The following is a 22,921-nucleotide window of genomic DNA, read 5'->3' on the forward strand; positions in this document are numbered from 1 at the left end:
CTTTTTTACACTTTTATGTAAAACTAACACAAAAACTCCAGAGCAAAATACCCAGTGTTAATCTCATAACACCAGTGCTTATAATGGAAAAGAAAAAACAATGCAGAGCACATACATAATGGTTTATGTATTGCTTATAAAATGAGAAACCACACAGTGCTCCTGATTATCGGGAAGTAAGGATGGTAGATATATAGTATGTTTGTGCAGACCCAGTCAATGCCTGGAATATGCTGAGCTTAGATTAACCCATGTATTTCATCAATGCAGTAGTTTGAGGGCACGTTGCCTTATGTGGCACAAAGAAAGCACAGATAAGAACCAGGGTTTGACAGCCATGCTGTGTGTGCCCGTGCATCCCAAAGCAGTAGCATCTGTGCTTCATCGTGGAGGACAGGGGAGGAGGCATGGCTATACATGCTGCTTAGGCAAGGTGATGCCATATCACTACTAATCTACTGGTTGATCTGCCAGGACCTCTTCCCTGCCACCCTGTGTTCCACAGCTCTTTAGTTCTGGCAAGCGAGGCTCTGCCAGTGTGCGGTGGAATGATGGCAAAGTGATAGATATGAGCCAAGGCTGTTTGCAAAAATACTATAGACCTGTGTTTGCTAGTATTTCAGTTTTGAGTTTTGTTTTTAAAAAATACTGAGTTATGCCTTATGTAATCAGCACTTCTCTATTTAACCTTAAACTAAGTAAAAACTGGAATAGAGAGGAAGTAAGAATTGCTACATAGAAATGCTCATCTAGAAGTATAGACACACTGACAAAATCTGGGTGGCTCAAAATGAGAGATGACACTTTGTCCTTAATTTGTACCAGTGGGAAAAGGAATGTGAAAGAATATAAGTTGGGCAGAGAGTATCAGCTGGGATTTGTGTTCCTGCACACAGCCAAATGTTAACAATGAGCTTAGTCTTTGAAGTCTTCAGAAAAACATTGCTTACGGAAGTGAAATATAAGGCTGTGCTCGGTCAAAGTATTGATTTGATAATAATCACCAGTTTGTGTTAATTATTAAGTGTAATTCAAATTTACTTCTTCATTTAAAAATATTTATTTTGGATTGTAAACATGAGGTTTTTTTAGCAAGCTCACTAAAGGACATGCAAATATGATGCATGTTGTGTGTCTTTAAATTTACAAATCAGAATTCCAATGCAAAGCAGTAGCCCTGATTGCACTGTAGCAATGTCAGTCAGTCATACTTCAAATACTGAAAAAAACTTAACATTTCCTGTGGGAACTCCATCTCATTCTGGATTAAATAAATTTGTAAATCTTTTTCTTGACTAAAGGACAAAGCTATTTTTTCCATCTGTAAGGTAAAAATAATCAAATAAATGACTATTTTAAAACACATTTCTTTGATTCTGACTAGACCATTATAATTTTCTCCTTTACTATTCCTGAATTTGCTCAGTGGTTTTCACCCTTCTTAATTTATCCCAAAACAGGGATGTGTGGTAAAATGGTGACTTGATCTCATCAAGCAATACTAGCACAATACTGACACAAGCCAAGGATACTTAATGAAATTAGTATAACAATTAACTTTTTAAGACATGATAGCTGACTTAGTCTAGGATTCAACATTCCAGATGTTTTATTTTTTTTAATAAAATAATACCTTTATTTGTATTCCACCAGCATGAATACATTCATCTCAAATTGCATGCACATAAAAGGGAATCCATTTGTAAACTACGTAATATCTTAACAATAAATAGTATTTGACCTAATACATAATGGTAGTGCATTTCTTGTTAAAACCACAAGCTTTTACCAAAGGGAAAACAAACTTATTCTTCTTATAAATATTTTAAATAATTTTTAAGTACTTGTTTCGTACCAAGTATATAAAAATAGGATTTTTAGAGAAATTAAGTTTCATTTACATGACAAATAACGTGCAACAACTAACCAGTCTCTACCAGCTCTATTTGGTTGATTGTCTAGGTGACATGCAGCGATAATTGTCCCTTTGCCTTTGCAGAGCTGACAAATAGACCAGCAGGACCCACAATCAGCTGAAGCAAACAGTGCCATAGATATTGTTTTGAAACAACAGTCAGACACTCAGGGAAAACCTTTGCTTTGATGAACAAAAGCCACCCATGACAGTTCTTTTGTCCTAGACTTCCAGCTGCTCTGACCCTCAGGGTCTTTGGACTATCACAAAAGTCTGCCAAACAGACCAGTAAGTTATATCTGTATACAAAATGATTTTCAACATGCTTGAATCTGGATTTTTTTTTTTCCTATAGTATAAACTGTCAATACCTTTTCTTACTTTCTATAAACTTGAATTTTCATGTTTGTAAGTTTCCAGGATCACCAGAGAAAAGGTCATGCAGTACTCTTTAAATTTAAAACTGGCAGCTGTGGAACATCAAGTACCACTTCACTGTTTCTCATTATACATCTATGGCTTGGAAATCTTTATCTTTAACATCCTTTGTGCTTGTCACAATGTCAATTGGGAAATCTGGGGTCTGTGCAGAAACTACTCCAGCTGTTCCTTCCAGGTCCCATGATCCTGGCAGGTTCTCAAGGCTTAGTGAGCTGATTGCTCCTTGGCTAAAACTACCTTCCTCAGATCTGCTGGGGAGCACGAGGTGTAACGATGTCTCTGACGAAGAGCATACTGAAGAAGACAGAGTTGCTGAAATAGACTGAAGAGGAGTCAAGGTCGTATCTGAATGGGGAGAGGTGCATCTTAAAAACTGTAAATTGTCTTTCTGAATTACCTGATACTGAGAGGGGGAATTGCGAAGGCCTGGTGTATAATAAAACTCACTGTCCATAGGATTTTGCAGGTTGGGTTCAGTTCTTTGGGGACTGCTGCCTACAGAGGACAGATCTGTATTCCAAATGTCACATAATGTGTTGCTGTGGCAAAGTTGTGCTTTGGTGTAAGTAAAGTTCCCAGCTTGCATGTGTGTGCAGGGTTGGTGCGCAGTCCAAGCCATTCGAGATTGCAGGCTTTCCAGGGTAGGACTTCGAGATATGCTGTGCACAGCACAGAACCCTGGAGGCTTCTGAGATGTCAGCAGGTTCTCCAGAAGGTGCATCACATTCTTCATATCCTTACTTAATTTTGAGACTTCTTGAGTTAAAGTTGTTACCTGTTATAACAGGGTAAAGAATCACAGTATTTATTTATGCAGTCATGCCTGAAATCACAGAATCATTATGGTTGGAAAAGATCATTGAGTCCAACAACACACATCTAGGTATCTTTTTCCTTCTAATATCAAATTTTGATCTGTGGCAGAATATCTTGCCTTTAAAGAAATATGCTCTGCTAATATATGTGGGGAAAACAGTCCATCCATCTGGCTTTCCACAACTACATATTATGCTTCCTTTAGCTAATTGAAATAATTAAAGCAACTCAATAAAAAGGTATGATGGAAACACCATAGGCATAATTTACCTGATTTAAATGATACTCCATACATAAGGAATAGTTCTAGGGTCAGAACTGAGATGATTTCCCTTGGCAGTATTACATCAATAGCTTTTTGATCAATCATTAAGTATTTTAATGCAGAAATCTTTTTAATCAGTTTTATGCTGATGAATGATATAAAAAGGAGGTCTTATGTAATCTTGTTCAGAAATGCACATGAAATATACCACTGTATTCATAGTAAAACAGAAGTCCATACCTGAAATTGTTGGATGCAAATAGTAGTTGTGAAAATCGGGTTGACTACTACTGAAAACAACAACAAAAACCACAAACCAAAAAGAAACTGGAAACTAAAAATCTGCTTGCTGCCTCTGAACATCTGAACAATAGGAAAGCCTGTGATACAGTTTGCTTTCATGTAGTTATGTTTATGCTTGAAAGGTATTGCACAGAAAACTGAGACAGACAGTAACCCATAGCACAGGTTATTCTGTGTGTGTGTAAAAGGAAGGATCATGTTTTCTATTAGACCATTTTTTTTTTAATGCTGAAACTTCTGATAACATCCAGTTACATGAAGTACCTGCAGTCTTTAGTCTCCTCAAATCTGCTGGTTTGGGTGAGGATCAGATTGACAGATTTGAAAGATTTGTCTTTTAAAGTAAATTGATATATGAACATTAATGAGGACATTTTTTAGGACATTTTAAGGCCATTTTGGGCAATGAAAAGCCCAACTAAAACATAACATAAAAGTGACCCACTCACCCTTTCAAGTGCTTGTCTTTCCTTTTTCCATCTTAAGGAAAAGTTCTTCAGAAGTTAATATCAGTCAATTATTTTTAATAAGGACAGAGGTAGAAATGAAACTTTGCCTCCATGGTAGCTAATTAATCTATTTTAGGTCAAACCACTGTCATTACTGTAATCATAGGGTTTCTCACACTGATGCTAGTGAAAATACTATGTTGAAAAAAAGGCAGGACTGCACATTTACCTTCAGAAGGATAAACCACCAGTCAAATTGAAAAAGGGCTAATTCAGGGGGTTTTTCTTTGCCGTGAACTAAAGACACTACTGATTAGGTGCCCTACATAAGTTAATTTTCATGTAATTGGAAATAGAAATACAATTTTCATTTTTCTGACAAGATAGTTCCAATGACATCTGCTGAAAAGACATTTCAGGTTGAGATTGACTGCGTTGCTATAGGCTGGATAATTAGAGAGAAATTCCAAGTTAGAAGGAGTAGGAAGCTCCAACACAACTCATATACATCTATTTATTTCTCTCTGAGCTGAGTTCAAACCAATCATAGTTTTTAATAGATTTGTAATGATCACACCATCTCAGGAGCAGAAATGCTTAAAAGGAGAAGGCTCTTGAGTGGCACATTACAGAATCTCTCTCTGTATCTCTCTCCACTCATCTCTCTTTCTGCCTTGCTACCCGATTAAGTCTTGATAGAGAGAGAATAAGCATGAGAGCTCTCTCTGCCATCCGAGATTAAGCTTTGAATGCCTGGTAGTGTGTTTGAACTTCAGTTGATGTGAGAGATTAAAATACGTTAGGGAAAGTGATTTGTGAACAGGCTTCCTGTGAGGTCAGAGCAAGGAGAGAAGGATCCTGATACTGTGACATTGTGAGGAGATATAGTGTGAGATTTCTGGACAAATCAACCGTATAAGAACTTTGGGGCTCCATTGGGAATTAGGAGGTAGCATTGCAAAATCTCCAAAAGCTTATTTGGGAAGACTGGGAGAAAGGACAACCAAAGTCATAGCTACCTAGAATCAGTGGTCATCAGTTCTTTTTAGGATCATCACTGGCCCCTACTCCTAGCAGATAAGGCAACTTGTTTTTCTGTGTCTAATTTCCCAACTTGCATCAACTTTACAGGGCTTTTTGCAGCTGTGCAGACAGGAAGATTGATACTATCTTAAGAGTATGCACCTCTAATCAAACTATGAATGCTCTGTGAAAATACCTGCAACTTTAAAATATCTTGTTTGTTTCAGTGCAGGTCTTTCTATTCCATTTCTAATTACTGAAAGGCTTTAAAAAAGTTTAATTATTCTTTAACATGTTTCTTTTGTCAGTTCATTGAGACAATGCAGCAAAAATCAATCCCAGCATCAGTACTTGTGGCAGTACTGGATTTCTGTTAATTACAACTTGCTCTAGTGCCTGCATACTATTTTTGATACATCAACTAGCTCTAAGAGTGTTGTCTTCTCATAAGCTTATTCTCGCAGAGTCATAGGAACTGGTTTGATAAACTAGCCTTTGGTGTATGCTTTAATAATTTCCAGTAGTGAAATAGTTTAAGATCCAAAGTAGTTGTAGCATAACTTCATTAGAAGTTGACCACCATTTAGTGAAATCTATTTTGACCAACACTGCTTGATACGTAAGCAAAACAAATTTTCTGGATTTTACAAGCTTGATTTTACCAGATTAAACCTCCAATATCTGTACTACTATTAATTACCATCTATTTCTATATTATTAATAGACTTATATACTTACATAGCATACTATTACTGTTACTATTAATAATATACTGTTTATGCTGTCCTTGCTGTCCTGCAGAGATTCTTGGGCCAATGTGAATAAGCAGGTGTAACAGGGAACAGTTTGATCAATAATGTTAACAACTTCTCAGTGTTCCAGAAAGTGCAAAAGGAACAGAGATAAAAAGCAAAAGAAATGTTAAGTCTATGAAAGAGAAATTGAAAGCAGTGGAGCTTCCTCCTGAACAAAAGGACTAATTCCTTGCATGCTGTTAAGGCTATTCTCTTTTGAGGAGTTCAGTGATTATTGCTAGGCAGTACAGCTAGTTGTACAAATGGTTCCCGCTGTGCTAGGCAGACAGCTTTAAAACGATCTGTGAGATCCCAAATATACTTAAAATGCTGCCTTATCGGTTTCTAGGACAATGAAAAACCAACTACAATGTTTCCTGATATAGAAACAGGGATTTATACAGATTTAGCTTGACTTAGCAAGAGGTGCTTCTCAGGCTGGTCAAAACCAATGTGCTGGTACTTTTTTAGAAGACTGGCATAAAGAAAGAATACCTTTCAAAACAGAGACTTTAAAAAAAGATTGTTTGTTTGTTTTTTCTTAGCATATGGACTTCAATAACACTTTCTGATACCCTAACCAATATAAGTTTTGGTAGCTATATTTTGCATTTTTAAATTACTTTGACAATGTCAATAGAAAGAAACTTTCTTTACTACTGGTAGTAAGCAGATGTGTAATTTGAATAGTTATGTTCTATGTAGTTAAATAAGAATGAAGGAAGAAAATTTGCTTCTGCAGAAATGAAACTTGTATTATGGCAAATCAGGGAAGCTGCCTAGCTTGCACTGCATGTGGCAGCTTCTCTAATCCCTTACTTGGAGTTTCATCGCTACTTCTATTCTGGTGGTTAATAAAGTCAAGGAGACTTTCAGCCAGAATGAGTTGTCTATCAAGGCTCAGATTAACTAGCTGTTGGTACTGTTACAGTAACTCTATTGCTGAATGAATAAAACAGAACTGAGCTGAGACAGAATTTTCACGGAACGTCTATCAGCATGACTATGGCTGTTGGTATTGTGGTGATAGGCACTTTATGAATAAAACAAGTTGCAGAAGGAAAAAAAATATCCAATGCAGCCTATATATCCTAAATATATAGAATTTGTGCAGTGATATGATGGTTCAGTTTCAGTGAAAGAAATAACATCAGGATTGTTGTGAAATTGGCTTTATCATGGACAGGAAAATTTGCTGTTTCCTATACTAACTCACTAGGAAGCTATTGGATAGTTCCAGGGCAGCCAGTCTGGCTGGGTAAATTAGGGCACTAAGATTATTGCTATTCAACAAGTAAGGACCAGAAGGCTGTGCTGCCATTCAGCGGGATCTTGATCAGATTGAGAGTTGGGCAGAGAGGAACCTCATGAGGTTCAACAAGGACAAGTGCAGAGTCCTGCATCTGGGAAGGAATAACCCCATGCACCAGTACAGGCTGAGGGTTGACCTGCTGAAGAGCAGCTCTGCAGAGAGAGACCTGAGAGTCCTAACTGATAATAAACTAACCATGAGCCAGCAATGTGCCCTCATGGCCAAGAAGGCCAATGGCGTCCTGAGATGCATCAAGAAAAGTGTGGCCAGCAGGTCAAGGGAGGTTCTGCTCCCCCTCTACTCTGACCTGGTGAGGCCTCATCTGGAGTCCTGTGTCCAGTTCTGGACTCCTCAGCCCAAGAGGGACAGAGAACTTCTGGAGAGAGTCCAGCACAGGGCCACCAAGATCATCAGGGGTATAGAACATCTTTCATATGAGGAAAGGCTGCGAGAACTGGGGCTGTTTAGTCTAGAAAAGAGGAGATTGAGAGGAGATCTTATTAACATTTACAAATATTTAAATGGTGGGTGTCAGGAGGTTGGGGCATCCCTTTTTTCTATAGTAGCTAGCAACAGGACAAGGGGTAATGGGATGAAGCTGGAACACAAAAAGTTCCACTTAAATATAAGAAAAAACTATTTTACTGTGACGATGATGGAGCAGTGGAACAGGCTGCCCAGAGGGGTTGTGGAGTCTCCTTCCTTGGAGGTCTTCCAGACCTGCCTGGACATGTTCCTGTGTGACCTGATCTAGGTAGATCTGCTTCTGCAGGGGAGTTGGACTAGATGATCTCTAAAGGTCCCTTCCAACCCCTACCATTCTATGACTCTATGAAAGAACAAAAAAATATAGAGGACTAGGTAGTTTAATTGTGTTCAAGTCAATAGGGCTTCCATGAAATTCAGTCTAGAAAAAGGTTCTCAAACTGCAGTCCTAATAATAATTTGTGACTCTACATTGTTGTATGTGGATGATACCTTCAGGTTATGACAGAGTCAGGGAAGTGTCAACATGATAGCAGCAACAAGAAAACTAAGTTTGGAAATTACTCCTTCAGGGACTTGAAAGTATCAGGGAAAAATTGTGGCTGACTAGTTGCTGACTGAGAGCAAATGGAGGATTATGGAAAACCCAGGTGGCCAGGAGAAGAGAGGCTGTTAACGTGTACTGTTGAAAGAAAGCCTGAGGTTCAATATATGATAATGGGCAAAAATATTAAGCAAACAATTTCTATAAAAAGGAGTAAAACAGAACAGGCAACATACATTTCTCAAGAATAAACCATAACAAAACAATGTAATTCTCTTCTTTAACTGAAAAGCTGTTTTAATAGATAAGAAGAAACTGTAGATGTAATATTCATCTTTGCAGAAGTCTTCTCCGATGTTCCTATCTGTCTGACATTTTTCCAAACCAGCTAAGAAAATATGACTGAGATGTAATCACCTTGAATTGGGTTCCCATGATTGGAATGGTTTATGAACAACAGCTTGTTGTCATCCACGGACATTTCATGCCATTATTCTTAGCAGCCTATCCTGATCTGGTTTTATTTAGTGCTTATTTTTAATGGATAAATGAAATACATGTTCACTTTTAAATATAAGTAATTTGAAGTTCAACAAGTATTAAACGTTACATCTGAAAAGAAAATGTCAGAAGCAAGAATATTCTGCCTATGCACAATATTGTAGAAAAACGTCTATGGAGTTTTGCTGAATCACACTTTTCAGGCAGTAATTATGCTCCCAGGGTGTATCAGCAACATTTTTTCTTTATTGGACACAGGAATGGGGTTTTCTTCACTAGGAATTACTTAGGCTGGTGCAGTTTCAGGTAATGGACTTTTGTCAGTGACTTAAAAGATCTAATCAAAGCCAATCAAATGCTACCAATGAAGAGTTTTAGAAAATGTGTCCCAAAGCAAATTATTGGGATAGCCTTATTGCAAAATAATTTCTCTTGTGTAATAACGTAGGTATGAATGTTACAAAGAACATGTTTTTAATTACTGTGAGTCAGGAGAGTTCTTTGTATGAGTTCTCAAGTTGCAAATTGAACTTTAAGAGTACATCCCTTTTGTAAAACTGAGGACCTGATTAACTTTACCAAATTTTTGTTATTGGCACTGATGATAAAATGACTTGTTTCTATTTTGTGCATACATTTTCAGGGTAAGGAATACGTTTTGCTTAAAAATAGAATGCTTTTTTTTCCTCTCCTGAGAGGAGAATGAGATTGATTTTTGGCAGCTGAGACTGAACTGTGTTTTAAAATAATCTATCTATAAAATTTCTTCAGGTGATTTGGAAAATAAACATTAATTTAAGATTATTCCTTTTGTCAGATGAAAGTGAAATATCCCTGTGAATGCATTTTCTCTGTTCTGAATAAGTGCCAAGTGCTTAAGAGTATTTTAACCACTTGCACCTAAAAAACATACAATTTAAAACAGCTGAATTCTGCTAAGTATTCCAACATGCAGCTAAATGGAAAGTAATTTTCTACTACAAAACCCAAACCTATTCACATTTCCTTATGTTTGTTTGCTTTTCAATTGAATAGGAGAAATGTGATTACTCTGTTCATTATAGTGTTTTAGTACTGTAATTGTGGGGTTAATTGATGTGGCAAAGTATGAAATCAGTCCCCAAATTTTGAAGCTGAAGAAGACTGCACTGGAGGTGAATTGCATGTGGGAAAAACAGGGGACATGACAAAAAAATCAGAGTTTACCTGCATGAATTATGCAAGATGTCCTGTATATCTGAGCATGAAATGAAATGATGTGTCTGTGTATTTGAACAGGGAACATGTATGTACATGTGCACTCTGCAAAAGTTATAGCTAAAAATTATAACTAAAATTCAGATGTTTTCTTACTTTTAACTGGTCTACATTTTAAATAATTCAGATTTGTGTTGCACTTTGAATCAAAGTGCTTCTAAACTCTCTTCATACAGCTGCATTCAAAAGCCTAGTGTGATACAGATAATGGGACAGTGATAGCAAGCGCTTTATGGCCATCTGTTTAACTCAGAAAATCTGCTTAGTTGCATTTTTACAGGAGAAAAAGAACCTGAACCCTAACTCCCTTGCCTGCCACATACTGATGAACAGTAACGAAAGCCATACCTTTTTCTTCAGTGATTATTTAGACTAAGTGAAACAGGAAAATAGGATAGGAGACAAAGTAGCCCTATTCCACTCCACTTTCAAATATTGAATCAAAGGGAAATTCTCTTTTATAAACTGGATCTCATTCAAGCTGAATATGAGAACTGAGGTTAGGTGAGGGAATGAAGTAGCTGATTAATCAGCTGAGCAGCCTAACCATGGAGCTGTACAACAGGAATCTGGGGTGTGTTCAAGTTGCTCTTACATTCTCAGTGCTGACTTTGGAGCCCACCCTCCCTAGAGGAAGTTTGTGCATCCATTTGTCATAAAGTTCACAGAATCACAGAATGGTAGGGCTAGAAGGGACCTCCAGAGATCATCTAGTCCAACTCCCCTGCAAAAGTAGGTTCACCTAGATCAGGTCACACAGGAACATGTCCAGGCGGGTCTGGAAGACCTCCAAGGAAGGAGACTCCACAACCCCTCTGGGCAGCCTGTTCCACTGCTCCATCATCGTCACAGTAAAATAGTTTTTTCTTATATTTAAGTGGAACTTTTTGTGTTCCAGCTTCATCCCATTACCCCTTGTCCTGTTGCTAGCTACTATAGAAAAAAGGGATGTCTCAACCTCCTGACACCCACCATTTAAATATTTGTAAATGTTAATAAGATCTCCTCTCAATCTCCTCTTTTCTAGACTAAACAGCCCCAGTTCTCGCAGCCTTTCCTCATATGAAAGATGTTCTATACCCCTGATGATCTTGGTGGCCCTGTGCTGGACTCTCTCCAGAAGTTCTCTGTCCCTCTTGGGCTGAGGAGTCCAGAACTGGACACAGGACTCCAGATGAGGCCTCACCAGGTCAGAGTAGAGGGGGAGCAGAACCTCCCTCGACCTGCTGGCCACACTCTTCTTGATGCATCTCAGGATGCCATTGACCTTCTTGGCCACGAGGGCACATTGCTGGCTCATGGTTAGTTTATTATCAATCAGGACTCTCAGGTCTCTCTCTGCAGAGCTGCTCTTCAGCAGGTCAACCCCCAGCCTGTACTGGTGCATGGGGTTATTCCTTCCCAGATGCAGGACTCTGCACTTGTCCTTGTTGAACCTCATGAGGTTCCTCTCTGCCCAACTCTCAAGCTGGTCGAGATCCCGCTGAATGGCAGCACAGCCTTTGGGGAATCAGCCAGTCCTCCCAGTTTGGTGTCATCAGCCAACTTGCTGACGGTACACTCTGTCCCCTCATCCAGGTCATTGATGAAGATGTTGAACAAGACTGGCCCCAAAACCAATCCCTGTGGAACTCCACTGGCCACAGGCCTCCAACTCAATTCTGTGCCATTGATCACCACTCTCTGGGCTTTGTCGTTCAGCCAGATCTTGATCTGCCTCACTGTCCACTCATTCAACTTACACTGCCTGAGCTTTCTGATGAGGATGTTATGGGAGATAGTATCAAAAGCCTTGCTGAAATCAAGGTAGATGACATCTGCTGTTCTCCCCTCATCTAGCCAGCCGGTTATGCACTCATAGAAGGTTATCAGGTTGGTCAAACAGGGTTTCCCCTTGGTGAACAACATTCAGGATGAGTTGTTCCATCACTTTTCCAGGGATGGAGGTGAGGCTGACCAGACTGTAGTTTCCTGGGTCATCCTTCCTGCCCTTTTTGAAGACTGGCGTGACATTGGCCTTTCTCCAGTCCTCAGGCATTTCACCTGTCCTCCATGATTGTTCAAAAATGATGGAGAGAGGCTTAGCAATCACATCAGCCAGCTCTCTCAGCACTCTTGGATGCATCCCATTAGGACCCATTGACTTATGAGCCTTAGGCTTGGCCAACAAGTCTTTAACCTCTTCCTCTTCCACCCAGGGCAAGGCCTCTGCTGTCCTGGCCATCCAACTATCCTGCTGGACTGGGCTTCCCAAGGGTCAGCCTTGGCCATAAAGACTGAAGCAAAGAAGGCATTCAGTACTTTGGTCTTCTCTGTATCCTCGGTCACCAGGGCAAAGTTAATACATAAGAAACTAAGAAATAAAATCAAGGCTCTGTCTTCTGTTAGTGCCATTCCTAGGTAAATGAAACTTTATTTTTGATTATGTAGGGACTACCAAGTGCCGAAAATACTGCCAAGAGCTCCACTGGATAACTAAGTTGGGTATCTCTTGTTTGATAGATTTATCTCTGGGGTAACTCTGTTTCTGCTTTTCTTTGCTTTGCTAACAACAGACGGTACTGAATGTCTGAATAGGAAGATGTACGTCTTTGTTCCCCCAATGAACAGATGAAATGTTTTTAAGCTAACTAGTGAACTGTTGTAATACAATTACCTCTCATGAAAGCAGTTACTTTTGCATTTGTTGATTGACTTCTAATCTCCACTGGAAAATGTATTAATGATAGTCTTTGCTGCTCTTGGCTACTTGTGACCTGTTTTCTCATGTTTTCTTTTTCCAGAGGAGGTTGCATGTTATAATAGAGAAGTTTGTTTCTAACTCTTCTGGTAGTTTAACTACTTGCTGGCAGTCTGCTGCAGAAGCAGTCACAGTCTTCTAAAGTGCATATGAATGTTTTTTTGTTTCAGACTTTTGCTTGGTCAGAATGCAGAATGATGTCATCTTTGCTAGGAGACTTTTTAGAAAAAAAAAAAAGAGCTTGGAACTTAGAGACTACTCCTTCCAAGCACTGCAAGGCACTCACAGCAATCTTCCTTTTAAACATGTTTATGCTAATATAGATGTCAGTGACTTAAAGTGCTTGGAAGGAGTAGTCTATACAGCACAGAGCAAATTAATCTTAAGAGGTACTGCAAAGTTGAATATAAATGTTTTCTTAGATTCCTAGACTAAGTTTGATGTGTTTTCCAGCTCGGGGTTAAGGTTTTTTGGTTTGTTTTCTTCCTGTTAGAGTTAAGGATTTTTCTTCTGCAAGTTGTACGAGACTCTGTAGTCAAAGAATGGTCTCTTTCTCTGCTATGGCTGAACAGTAAGCACAACAATTATCACATTTTTTCAACATAATTATGTTATTTCTACCTCCCTGTTGTATTATTATTAATGTCACTTTATCACTAACCAGGCTAGAGGTAAATTAATTCAGGTTTTGGCAAAATATATCTAAATCTACCAAATATGTCTAAATCTACCAAAACTGTGACTGGCTTCCAGTACTTAGCACTTAGTACTTAACACATGGTAGTACTTCCAGTGCTTAGCACTCTGTGCTTGTCGAGGCCCCAGTCAGCATGAAAACAAATTCTGTCTCACACACCAAATTACCAAGGCTCCAGAAGCTGGTGGTTGTCTTTTTAAATGTCCTGAGATTCTCTTTTTCCTACTTACAGGATTCCTAATACCTTTTCACAGGCAGAACCTACTTCTGTCACATTCCTGTGGAAAAGAAGAGAAGTACTGTGCGACCTGCTGGTGATTACTTCTTTTTGTCTTACAACCCAATGGACAACTTGTTCAATCAAGAATTAGTGGTTGAAATCTGTCTCTATCTAAGGACAGATTGCAAAAGTCTTAGAAGGTAAGTACCTCTTATTTCAAGTGAAGTCTCCAATCTAGAATACTATGTGAGAAAATGGACTGTTCCCACCTCATTAATTTTAAACAGAAACTCAGATCAGTGAGATGTTTGTCTCTGGAATTTTCATTCTGTTTCCCTGTGTGGAAACTCTAACATTTTACTGCATGTGGTGATATTTCTATTTTTTTTTTTTCCCCTGTTAGTGTGAACAAGCCAGCATTTGTTCAGCTACTGTTAGTGGAGAAAAATGATGATTATGCCTGGAGGGAAATGACCTTCATATGTTGTGTGGTTTGTTATTTATTTTTTCTTTTATTTAACACACTGCCCTGCTTCAAAATTTATTTATTGCTTTTCACTAGAAAAGTAATGACAAGCCCACAGCTATTGTAGTTGAAATATTTGGTTAATCCACAAGATTCCTGCCTTAGCACATCTGCCATCATGATATATTTTCCTATTGCCTCTTGTGGATAACCATGGAATACATCTTTTTAAAGTACCTGTCCTCCTCAAAGTCAAAAGGGATGAATCAATATGACTTGTCTATTTCCTCTGCCATACTTCTAAAATAATTTTTTGTCACAGTAGTGTTGTCAATGAACATCTTGGAGATATTTGTGAGTTCTTTGACTAAGCTTTATAAAACTCTGTAACAAATAGGGCATGAGATTTTGATCTGAACTCTGCAGTTTGGCTCACAAATGAGGTAATGCATTCGTAGTGACTAGTTAGACCATGCATGCACTCTTAGCTTAGGTCTTCTAAGTTATCTGACTAAATTAACCTGATCCAGGATGAGAGGCTTACAAGCCAAAATTTCATATATGGAAATAAGGAATAACTAGAATAAAGTACACAATATAGAAGGACAAATTTAAAAAAAAAAACCTTGACATTTCTGATAACCAAAGAGATCAGGAAAAAACAAGTGAAACTGTGTGGTTGGACTTATTTAAATGTTTCCTCATGTGGAATCATAAGAAACTGTCTCTAATCTCTTCCTACTTAAAGACAGAGTATGCTGGGAACAGATCTTACTCGTGTAGTATAACTGAAAAGGTAAAGTTTGATGCTTTCGTATTGTTAGCCAAAGTTGTGCAGTGGCTGGATATATGAAACAGTTGAGCCAGAGAACATCTCCTCTTGAGTGTTAGATTGAGAGTTGATTACAGGTTTGAAGTTATTAGAATGGAAGAATAGAAAGCACCACTGAATGGTATTGGCCTTGAATTTCTCAGATGACACTGCTTGAGCAGGAATGGATGAACTTCTGTTAAAGTGTTCTCTGTTAAAGTGTTTTGAAACATTCAATATGAATTTGAACATGACTGGATTTTCATTTCTTTCAAGGAAATTCTCCAAAAGCTTGTCATTCACTAAGACAAGAGAAGCTGGAAGAAAAGTCTTAGGGAAAAATGAGAGGAAACAGAGAAAAAGAAGGACATACAGAAGAGGATAAATCCTACAAAAATTGGACACACTAACTGGGCTAACCTCACTTTGTTTTTAGTTATAGCATGTGACACAAACTCATATAGCTTTCATGTAGATAATTAATCTGGAAGAGTTAAAAGACTAAAACTGCCATAAATGTATGAACTGTGTCCAGTTTTGAAAACTCATTTATCACAAATTTATCATATTCCCAAGCTTCATAAGTTTTCTCCAACATTCCTTGAATCATGGTTAATATTCTCCAACCTCCACCAAAGCTCATTACCTCATTATTAAGCCTGCTGATCTGCTGTTTGGTCTCTTCTGCTTTGATAACAAGCACAGCAGCACCAATTTCAGCCTCTGAAAATAATTCAAATACATGTAAATGAGAGAAGTGTAATAACTTGGAAACAGCAATGCTATTCTTGCACTTATCCAATGCTTTAAATTTGAACCTAGTTTACACTTGATCCAAATTGAAATAAAATCTTGTGTCTAATGTTCATTGTATAATGTGTAAGAAAATGGTAACAAAGTCCATATTGTTCTCTTCAGTCTGGACCTGAAAGGTCTGAAAATAATCCTAGTGCCAACTGTGTGACAAGTCAACTGTCTTTAAATATCGTGTGTATAGTTAAGCTTCTATTATTATTTTCCTGTTTGGCTTTAAGAGGAACAAAATATGTCCTAATAGCCTCCATGCAAAAGGTACATAACTATGTGAGGATTGCTTACTCTTAAAAGAATGGATGTTGGAATCAATCTGCGCTACTTGTGTCACTTCAGCATTAGTATGCTGGTGTCCTCTCTGCCTCTTTCTTTCTTGACATGCTGTGTTCCTCTGCAATGCTATTTTACAAAGCTTTTCAGAGTGTAGGTCATTTAAGGCTCCCAAATGCCTCTTGCTATTCAAGGTTCTCAGACACTTATAAAAATCTAGGTACTTGTATACTGCTCCAGTTCTGTAAATATCTTTAACAAAAATGGGAACCAAGTTTGTATATGTCACTCTATGAATTAATTTTTTAAAAATCCTTTATTATTAGGCTGTTTTGATGTTGAATTTTGTCCTTGTGTTTAGTACTTTCTATGCCCAAAGGAAGCGTGAAGCTCCTAGCTGTTTGTACAGTAAATAATGCATGAAAATACAGTACTCTTTGCAAGCTATTTTATTAAACAACAAATAGCCTTTGGGACTTTTTCTACAGTCTCAATTGGGGTACTGAAATGGTACTGAATGTACAGATATAGGTTAAATCCATTTATGTCACTTCTAAGAATCAAAAAAGTAAAGGGAAAAAAAAAAGCAGTAATGAAAACTCTTTTTCTCTAAAGTGATTTATTTTCCCAGGAAAAACTCACCTCCAATTGTAGGAGATAACCTGGATTCCTGTCTGAGCTGATCAGAGCTGAAATCAAAGGTCTGGCTTTCTTCATTATGATTTCCATCTTCAATCCCATCAACAATTCTGTTGAGTAAAATTGGAGTGATAGAGAGTTTCATAAACAGTTTCGTAAACATCACATTCATAATTATGTTGTCAAAATTACTCCTACAGGGCACATTTTTAAGCAATGGTAAATTTTGTGCAACATTAAGTTTAGAGAAAGTAAAAACTATTGTATTGGTACAATTTCTTGTTAGTTACTAAAGATTATACTTACTGTTAGAGAAAAAAATGTGAAGTCAGGCATAAATAACTGAAGTTTTAAAATTTTCATTACTTCTGCAGTATATTCTGTGTCCTAACAAATGCTATATTGACTATAGTTTGATTTTCATATCCAAAGTAACTGTTGTCATTCTTTTACACAAACTAAAGAAGCTTCACATGCTCATGTGAAGATTAAATCTTCCCTCATATAACAGTCAGGTTCTTACATTAGACTTACTTAGGCAGAGCCTAAACCTGAACATAATATATGAAAGCATCTGTAAACCACACTCAAAAGTGGTTTTGCAATGAAAATAACTGTTCTCAAATTTGATTAAAACTAACTAGCTCAGGTAAAGGAATCTTTTTTGCAGGTTGAGTATAGGAAGATGTTGTCCTGATTTTGCCAGGCCAGCAATGAAGCACTACGACAGTCTCTTGCTCACTGTCCCACATCCACCCCCACTCTCATTAGGATGGTAGAGGCCCCAGCAAGATGGGAGGAAAAAGATAACCAAGGACGACGTGGATTGAGACAAGGACAGGGAGGACTCGCTGCCAATTATGGTTCCAGGCCAAACAGACTCCAGTACTCGACTTAGAGAGGAAAGTAAGGGAAGTTTTTTTTACTACTTACAAGAAACAGAACAAAAAAGTAAAACCAGGGCAGGCTGATGAGAAAAACACAACCAGATCTCCCTTTCCTATCCCTCCTTTCTTCCCAGCCCCATCTCACTGTTCCTGATATCTCTGCTTCCTCTGCTCTCAACAGCACAGGGGGGCAGGGAGTGGGGGATGTGGTCAGTCTCTCACAGATGGTCTCTGCTGCTTCTTCTCTTCTGAGGAGGATGACTCCTAGCATTTTTCCGCTGCTTTGATGTGGGGTCCCTCCTGGAACACAGTCCTTAATGAACTTCTCTGATGTGGGTTCTTCCCAGCTGCTGCAGCTTCTGCTGATATAGGGTCCCTCACATGGGACAAGGCCTCCTCTGGGCATAGTCATTGCCCCTGCTGTCGTGTCTTTTATGAAGAGCAAAGAAATCACTGTTTCACCAGACCTCTCCACAGGATGCAGGGGAGTCTCTGCTCCAGCACACCTCCTCCTCTCTTTCCTCACTGACCTTGGAGTCTGCACAGTCGTCTCTCTCTCTCTCTTCCCACTCCTTGCATCACCACCAGCCGGAAAAGAATAGAACAAAGGATAGAACAAAGAAGGAACAGGAAAAACCCTCCTCTTCTGACTTCTTCTTTAAAAGTGATCGTGGAGGCATCTAATTGGCTCAGTCCCAGCAGTGGGTCTGGCTCAGAGCTGGGGAGAGTTTTGAGCAACTTCTTACAGGAGCCATCTTTACAGCCTCTTCCCCATTGCCAGAAATGGCTCCACACAAAACCATGACAAACGTGTAAACCAGCCTGCAACGTGCCAGCTGCATTACTATTGGTATTGGTTCCAACAAGTAGAAAAGACATTTTTGTCAGTTATTTCTACTCATTCATTGCAACTGACTTCAAGTTTATAGTATCAAGAAACCCAAAGGAAAAAAAATGAAGCATTTTATACAATAATCAAGTGCTGCATACAAAGAATAGAACACTGGTATCAGATAGAGGAATCAATATACATTATTAAAAATATAGGACTGAATAATTTTTGTTCTCATTAATAATAAATTGTGCTATTAAGAGAATAATTTTAAAGTCAAAGAAAGTGACTCAGAAAACTACTCATCGACAGACATGGACCATCAATATCATGGAATCATTATGGTTGGAAAAGACCTTTAAGATCATCGAGTCCAACCACTAGCCTCACACTGCCAAGCCCATCACTAAACTAAACCATATTCCTCAGTACTTCATCTACACATCTTTTATATATCTCCAGGAATGGTGACTCTACCACCTCCCTAGGCAGCCCCTCCAATGCTTAACAACCTTCTTGATAAAAAAGTTCCTTCTAATATCCAAGCTAAACCTCTCCTGGTGCAACTTGAGGCCAATTCCTCATGTCCTAACATTCATTACTGGAGAGAAGAGATTGACTCCCACCTCATTACAACTCCCTTTCAGGTAGTTGTAGAGAGTAACCATATCTCTCCTCAAACTCCTCTTCTCTAGGCTAAACATCCCCAGCTTCCTCAGCCACTCCTCATAAGACTTGTTTTCCAGACCCTTCACCAGCTTCGTTACCCATCTCTGGACACACTCCAGCACCTCAGTGTCCTTCTTGTAATGAGTGGCCCAGAATTGGACACAGTATTAAAGATACGGCTGAGTACAGGGGGACAATCCCTTCCCTGGTCCTGCTGGTCATGCTATTTTTGATAACAAGCCAGGATGCCATTGGCCTTCTTGGCACACTGCTGGCTCATGTTCAGCTGGCTGTTGATTAACACTCCTAGGTCCTTTTCTGTAAGACAACTTTCCAGCTACTCTGCCCCAAGCCTGTAGCATTGCCTGAGGTTGTTGTGGCCCAAGTACAGGACCCAGCACTTGGACTTGTTGAACCTCATACAGTTGGCCTTGGTCCATTGCTCCAGCCTGTCCAAGTCCTTCTAAAGAAATTTCTTGTTTTCTCCAGGCAAAAGATTCAGGGTCTTTCTGAATCTGTCAGATGAGTTAAATACTGATCTAGAAGGGCTAAAACAGACATTTCTTGGCACCTCAATCAATAGTGACGATTTCCTCATGATGATGGAAATTTGACATTCCATCTAATAAGGATATTCTCAAGCAAATCTCTTGACTGGAAATGTTTGGAGAAAGGAAGAACTGACAACACAGAGATATCTGCAATGGATTTTGCTTCAAAGACCCATGTAACTTAGAGCTCTGGGTGCATACCAAATATTCTGGTCTGTCTCAGCATTATATGGGAGTTTAGAGTTCTGTAACATCTGAGAGTTTGTGCTGGTTGTACGTTGCTAGACTTCACTCTAATCTTAACCAGCCTCTGAGAGGAGACGAGACTCAAGAGTGCTTTAGCTACTCTGGCCTATACTGTTTTCTGCAGCTGAAAACCTAAAAAATTACTTTGAAATTTGCTGTAACACCTATTTAATGTCAGGTGGTCTCACTGCTTCAGAAAGCAAATTTTAAACAACGATATCCTTTTTGTAGAGATTTCTAATTATATAAAATGCTAACATTTTAACTGCCTTTAAAGTACACAGGGGAAAACTTACTCTGACGTGACTTGGAATTTATAGACTCTATATTCTTTAAAGTGTTTAAAGATTCAGACTGAAAAAAACCCCATGGAAACAAATAAAGCTAGCTCTGTAGGGCCAAAAGACAGGTCTATATGTGGGAAATACGTAAGGGGCAAGACGCTTATTCTTCTACAAGGAACTGGATGTGGAGTGACATAATCTAGTGAGTTGAAAACATGAGGGAACAAAAGTAATCTGTAAGTCTCACCCCTTTCTGAATTAGCTGTTGTACAGCCCTGAATTTTCTCCTGAAGACAGACATCTCCACTCCTAGATTTTCTCCTGAAGACAGATATCTCCACTCAGGGCTGAAGTGCACTTGCCCATATGGGTCTGAAGAAATTAAAATGCATAAATGTCTCCTCCTAGGACTGCCTTTGTGACCACTTACGCTTTCTTCCTTTTGATACTCTTCTACTTCACGGGCAGTACCCAAAAAGTAATAGAGAAAAGTATGACTGTATCCTAAAGGTTAGGATGCTGGCTTGGATTCCTTGCACCAAGAAGTATTTAAGATTTTATAACTCACAACTGCACAGACTGGACATTTCACCCACAGTCTCCCGCTTACACTGCTGTCCAACAGCAAACAAATCTTAATGAAGGTCAGGGGTTTTTTCTCTGTAATACTAAGAAACATTTAAGGCTCTTTTAAAAGTAGTTTAGCTTGTCTATTTAAATGCTTTAATAATATAAGCTCATCCTGGGAAATCATATGGAAGTGTTTTGGTTGAAAAATGACATCTGAAAACAAATAAATCTTGGGCCATTTTTCCAATCTATTAATAGGATTATATTACAGTTATAAAATTATTAATGGAAATAAGAAGTGATATGTGTAACAATACTTGCTTCAAACTTGCTCTTGCAGCCCTGGATGCCAATGTTTAACTGCCTATGTTCAGAACAATAATGAGCAGGATTACATTTCAGCAGAAAATACAAGGGATAGCTTTTCCCTGAATTACCAGTTTTTATGCAGATGATGACTTTCACTCATAGCTGACATGAACCAAATTCATATGAGGTCTATGAAGGAAATGAGAAAATACCTACTAAGTATTTTAATTTTCCAATGTAGAAGCTGATTTCCCACACATTATCTTGCCTTGTCCTGACAAAAATAAAACTAGTTTGTGTCCTGGTCCAATATGAAATGTAACTGTGTTGATCAGATATGTGGGGAGGGTGAAATGTCTTCCATGTTCTTTTTATGATTGTATCCCTAGGGACAGGTGCCTTGGCAGAGCTAAACAAATGCTGGTCAAACTGTGGCTATTCCATGTTTGCAATGGCTACATCTCTGCCTCTAGTGAATAAAGGAAGTTTCTGAACATGTAAAATACTTCAAATTACAGAAACCAAAACTTGAAGATAACTAATTGCTACACCTCCTTATATGTGAAAAAGTGATTGTGATTTCTGTAAAAAACCAATCCCAAAGCTCTTGTTTAACAGTTAGTTATTACATTGCAGCAGTTAAGAAATAAGATACATAAATCTCCTTACACATAACATACAAGTAAAAAAATAATTAAAAATTATACATTAATTATACCACTGTAAACTATTAGTTAACTCTTGTGTATTTTAAAAGTCATAGTAAACCAGATTTTCTCAACTCCATATTTGTCTACATAACTTGCATTATCATGTTTCCTTTCTCTAATGTAAAAAAAAGTAAATTCCTAATTTACCAGGCAACAGTTTTCCATTATAGTCCTCTACTGCAGTAATTATTCTATTTCCACAGCTATGCTATATTATTATCTTCTTGCTTTCTAAGTTACTGTCTCTCTGATGGACTCAGAATATTTCACAGTCCTATGGTGGGAGTGCATATTATTACTGTTGGAAAAAATAGTACCATAAAGCCAGACTATTCAAGTAGTCATGTTTGTAATTCTTCAATACTTTCCCTTTTTACTGGTAGAAATACTTTATTTCACAATAAAGTCCTAAAGCCATAACATTCTGCACAGTGTTTCATAGTTCATACAATAAGAGGACTTCTCTGTGGGATGAACAAAAGTATCAATTATTAATAAAGAAAAGGAAACATTAGATACTGTTATGATTGTGATATTTTTAATAGTATTTACATGATAGGGAAGAAAATAACCATGCATAAGTATTACCTTGGGCTCAGATCAGGTGGACCACCGGCAGTCAGTGCGGAAAGATGTAACTTTAGGTTTTTCTCCTTCCTTCTGGAATAGTAATGGAGCTCTGTTTCATGTTTGGTTCTTGAGGAGTTTGAACTGCAAGCACGGATAGGTGAATGAAAGGGCACTGTTCCTGAGGCCAACTGCTTCAAGTTTCTCCCTAGGTGGCTTTTATTGCTTCCAGCTTTCTTCTGCTGAGAGCAATTTGTGCTTCTTGTATGGATTGGTGAAAGGGTGTTGCTCTCTTCTTCTCCCTCCTCATCCTCATCTTCGTCTTCCACAATTGAAGGGAGTCTCTTCCTTATATTTCTATTTCCCTTGGGCTCTGTCTAAAATAACAGATAATACACAGAAGTGTAAAATTCAAAGCCTGATGTTGCAGAAACACATTTCTTCTAGTATTCATCCTGGAATAAATGCAGATCTAGCATAGCTTTCATTTATCATTAGAGATAGCTCTTCTGGAACTCTACCATAGCATCCCAC

The 22,921-nt window shown here is 38.3% G+C and overlaps 1 protein-coding gene across 1 annotated transcript in view; it reads right to left on the reverse strand.

Moving 5' to 3' along the window:
* Window positions 1–2,177: 2,177 nt before the first annotated feature.
* KCNH8 (potassium voltage-gated channel subfamily H member 8) overlaps window positions 2,178–22,921 on the reverse strand; it is a 185,671-nt gene continuing 164,927 nt past the window's right edge. Inside the window, exons 13-16 of the mRNA XM_061996509.1 lie at window positions 22,409–22,764; window positions 16,766–16,872; window positions 15,687–15,763; window positions 2,178–3,131 (exon numbers count right to left, since the gene is read on the reverse strand). Of these exons, the coding sequence (XP_061852493.1) occupies window positions 2,421–3,131; window positions 15,687–15,763; window positions 16,766–16,872; window positions 22,409–22,764 (1,251 nt within the window). The 3' untranslated portion in view covers window positions 2,178–2,420. The remainder of the gene's footprint in view (window positions 3,132–15,686; window positions 15,764–16,765; window positions 16,873–22,408; window positions 22,765–22,921) is intronic.

The sequence above is a fragment of the Colius striatus genome, chromosome 5 (genome assembly GCF_028858725.1).
Source record: "Colius striatus isolate bColStr4 chromosome 5, bColStr4.1.hap1, whole genome shotgun sequence".
Taxonomy (NCBI): Eukaryota; Metazoa; Chordata; class Aves; order Coliiformes; family Coliidae; genus Colius; species Colius striatus.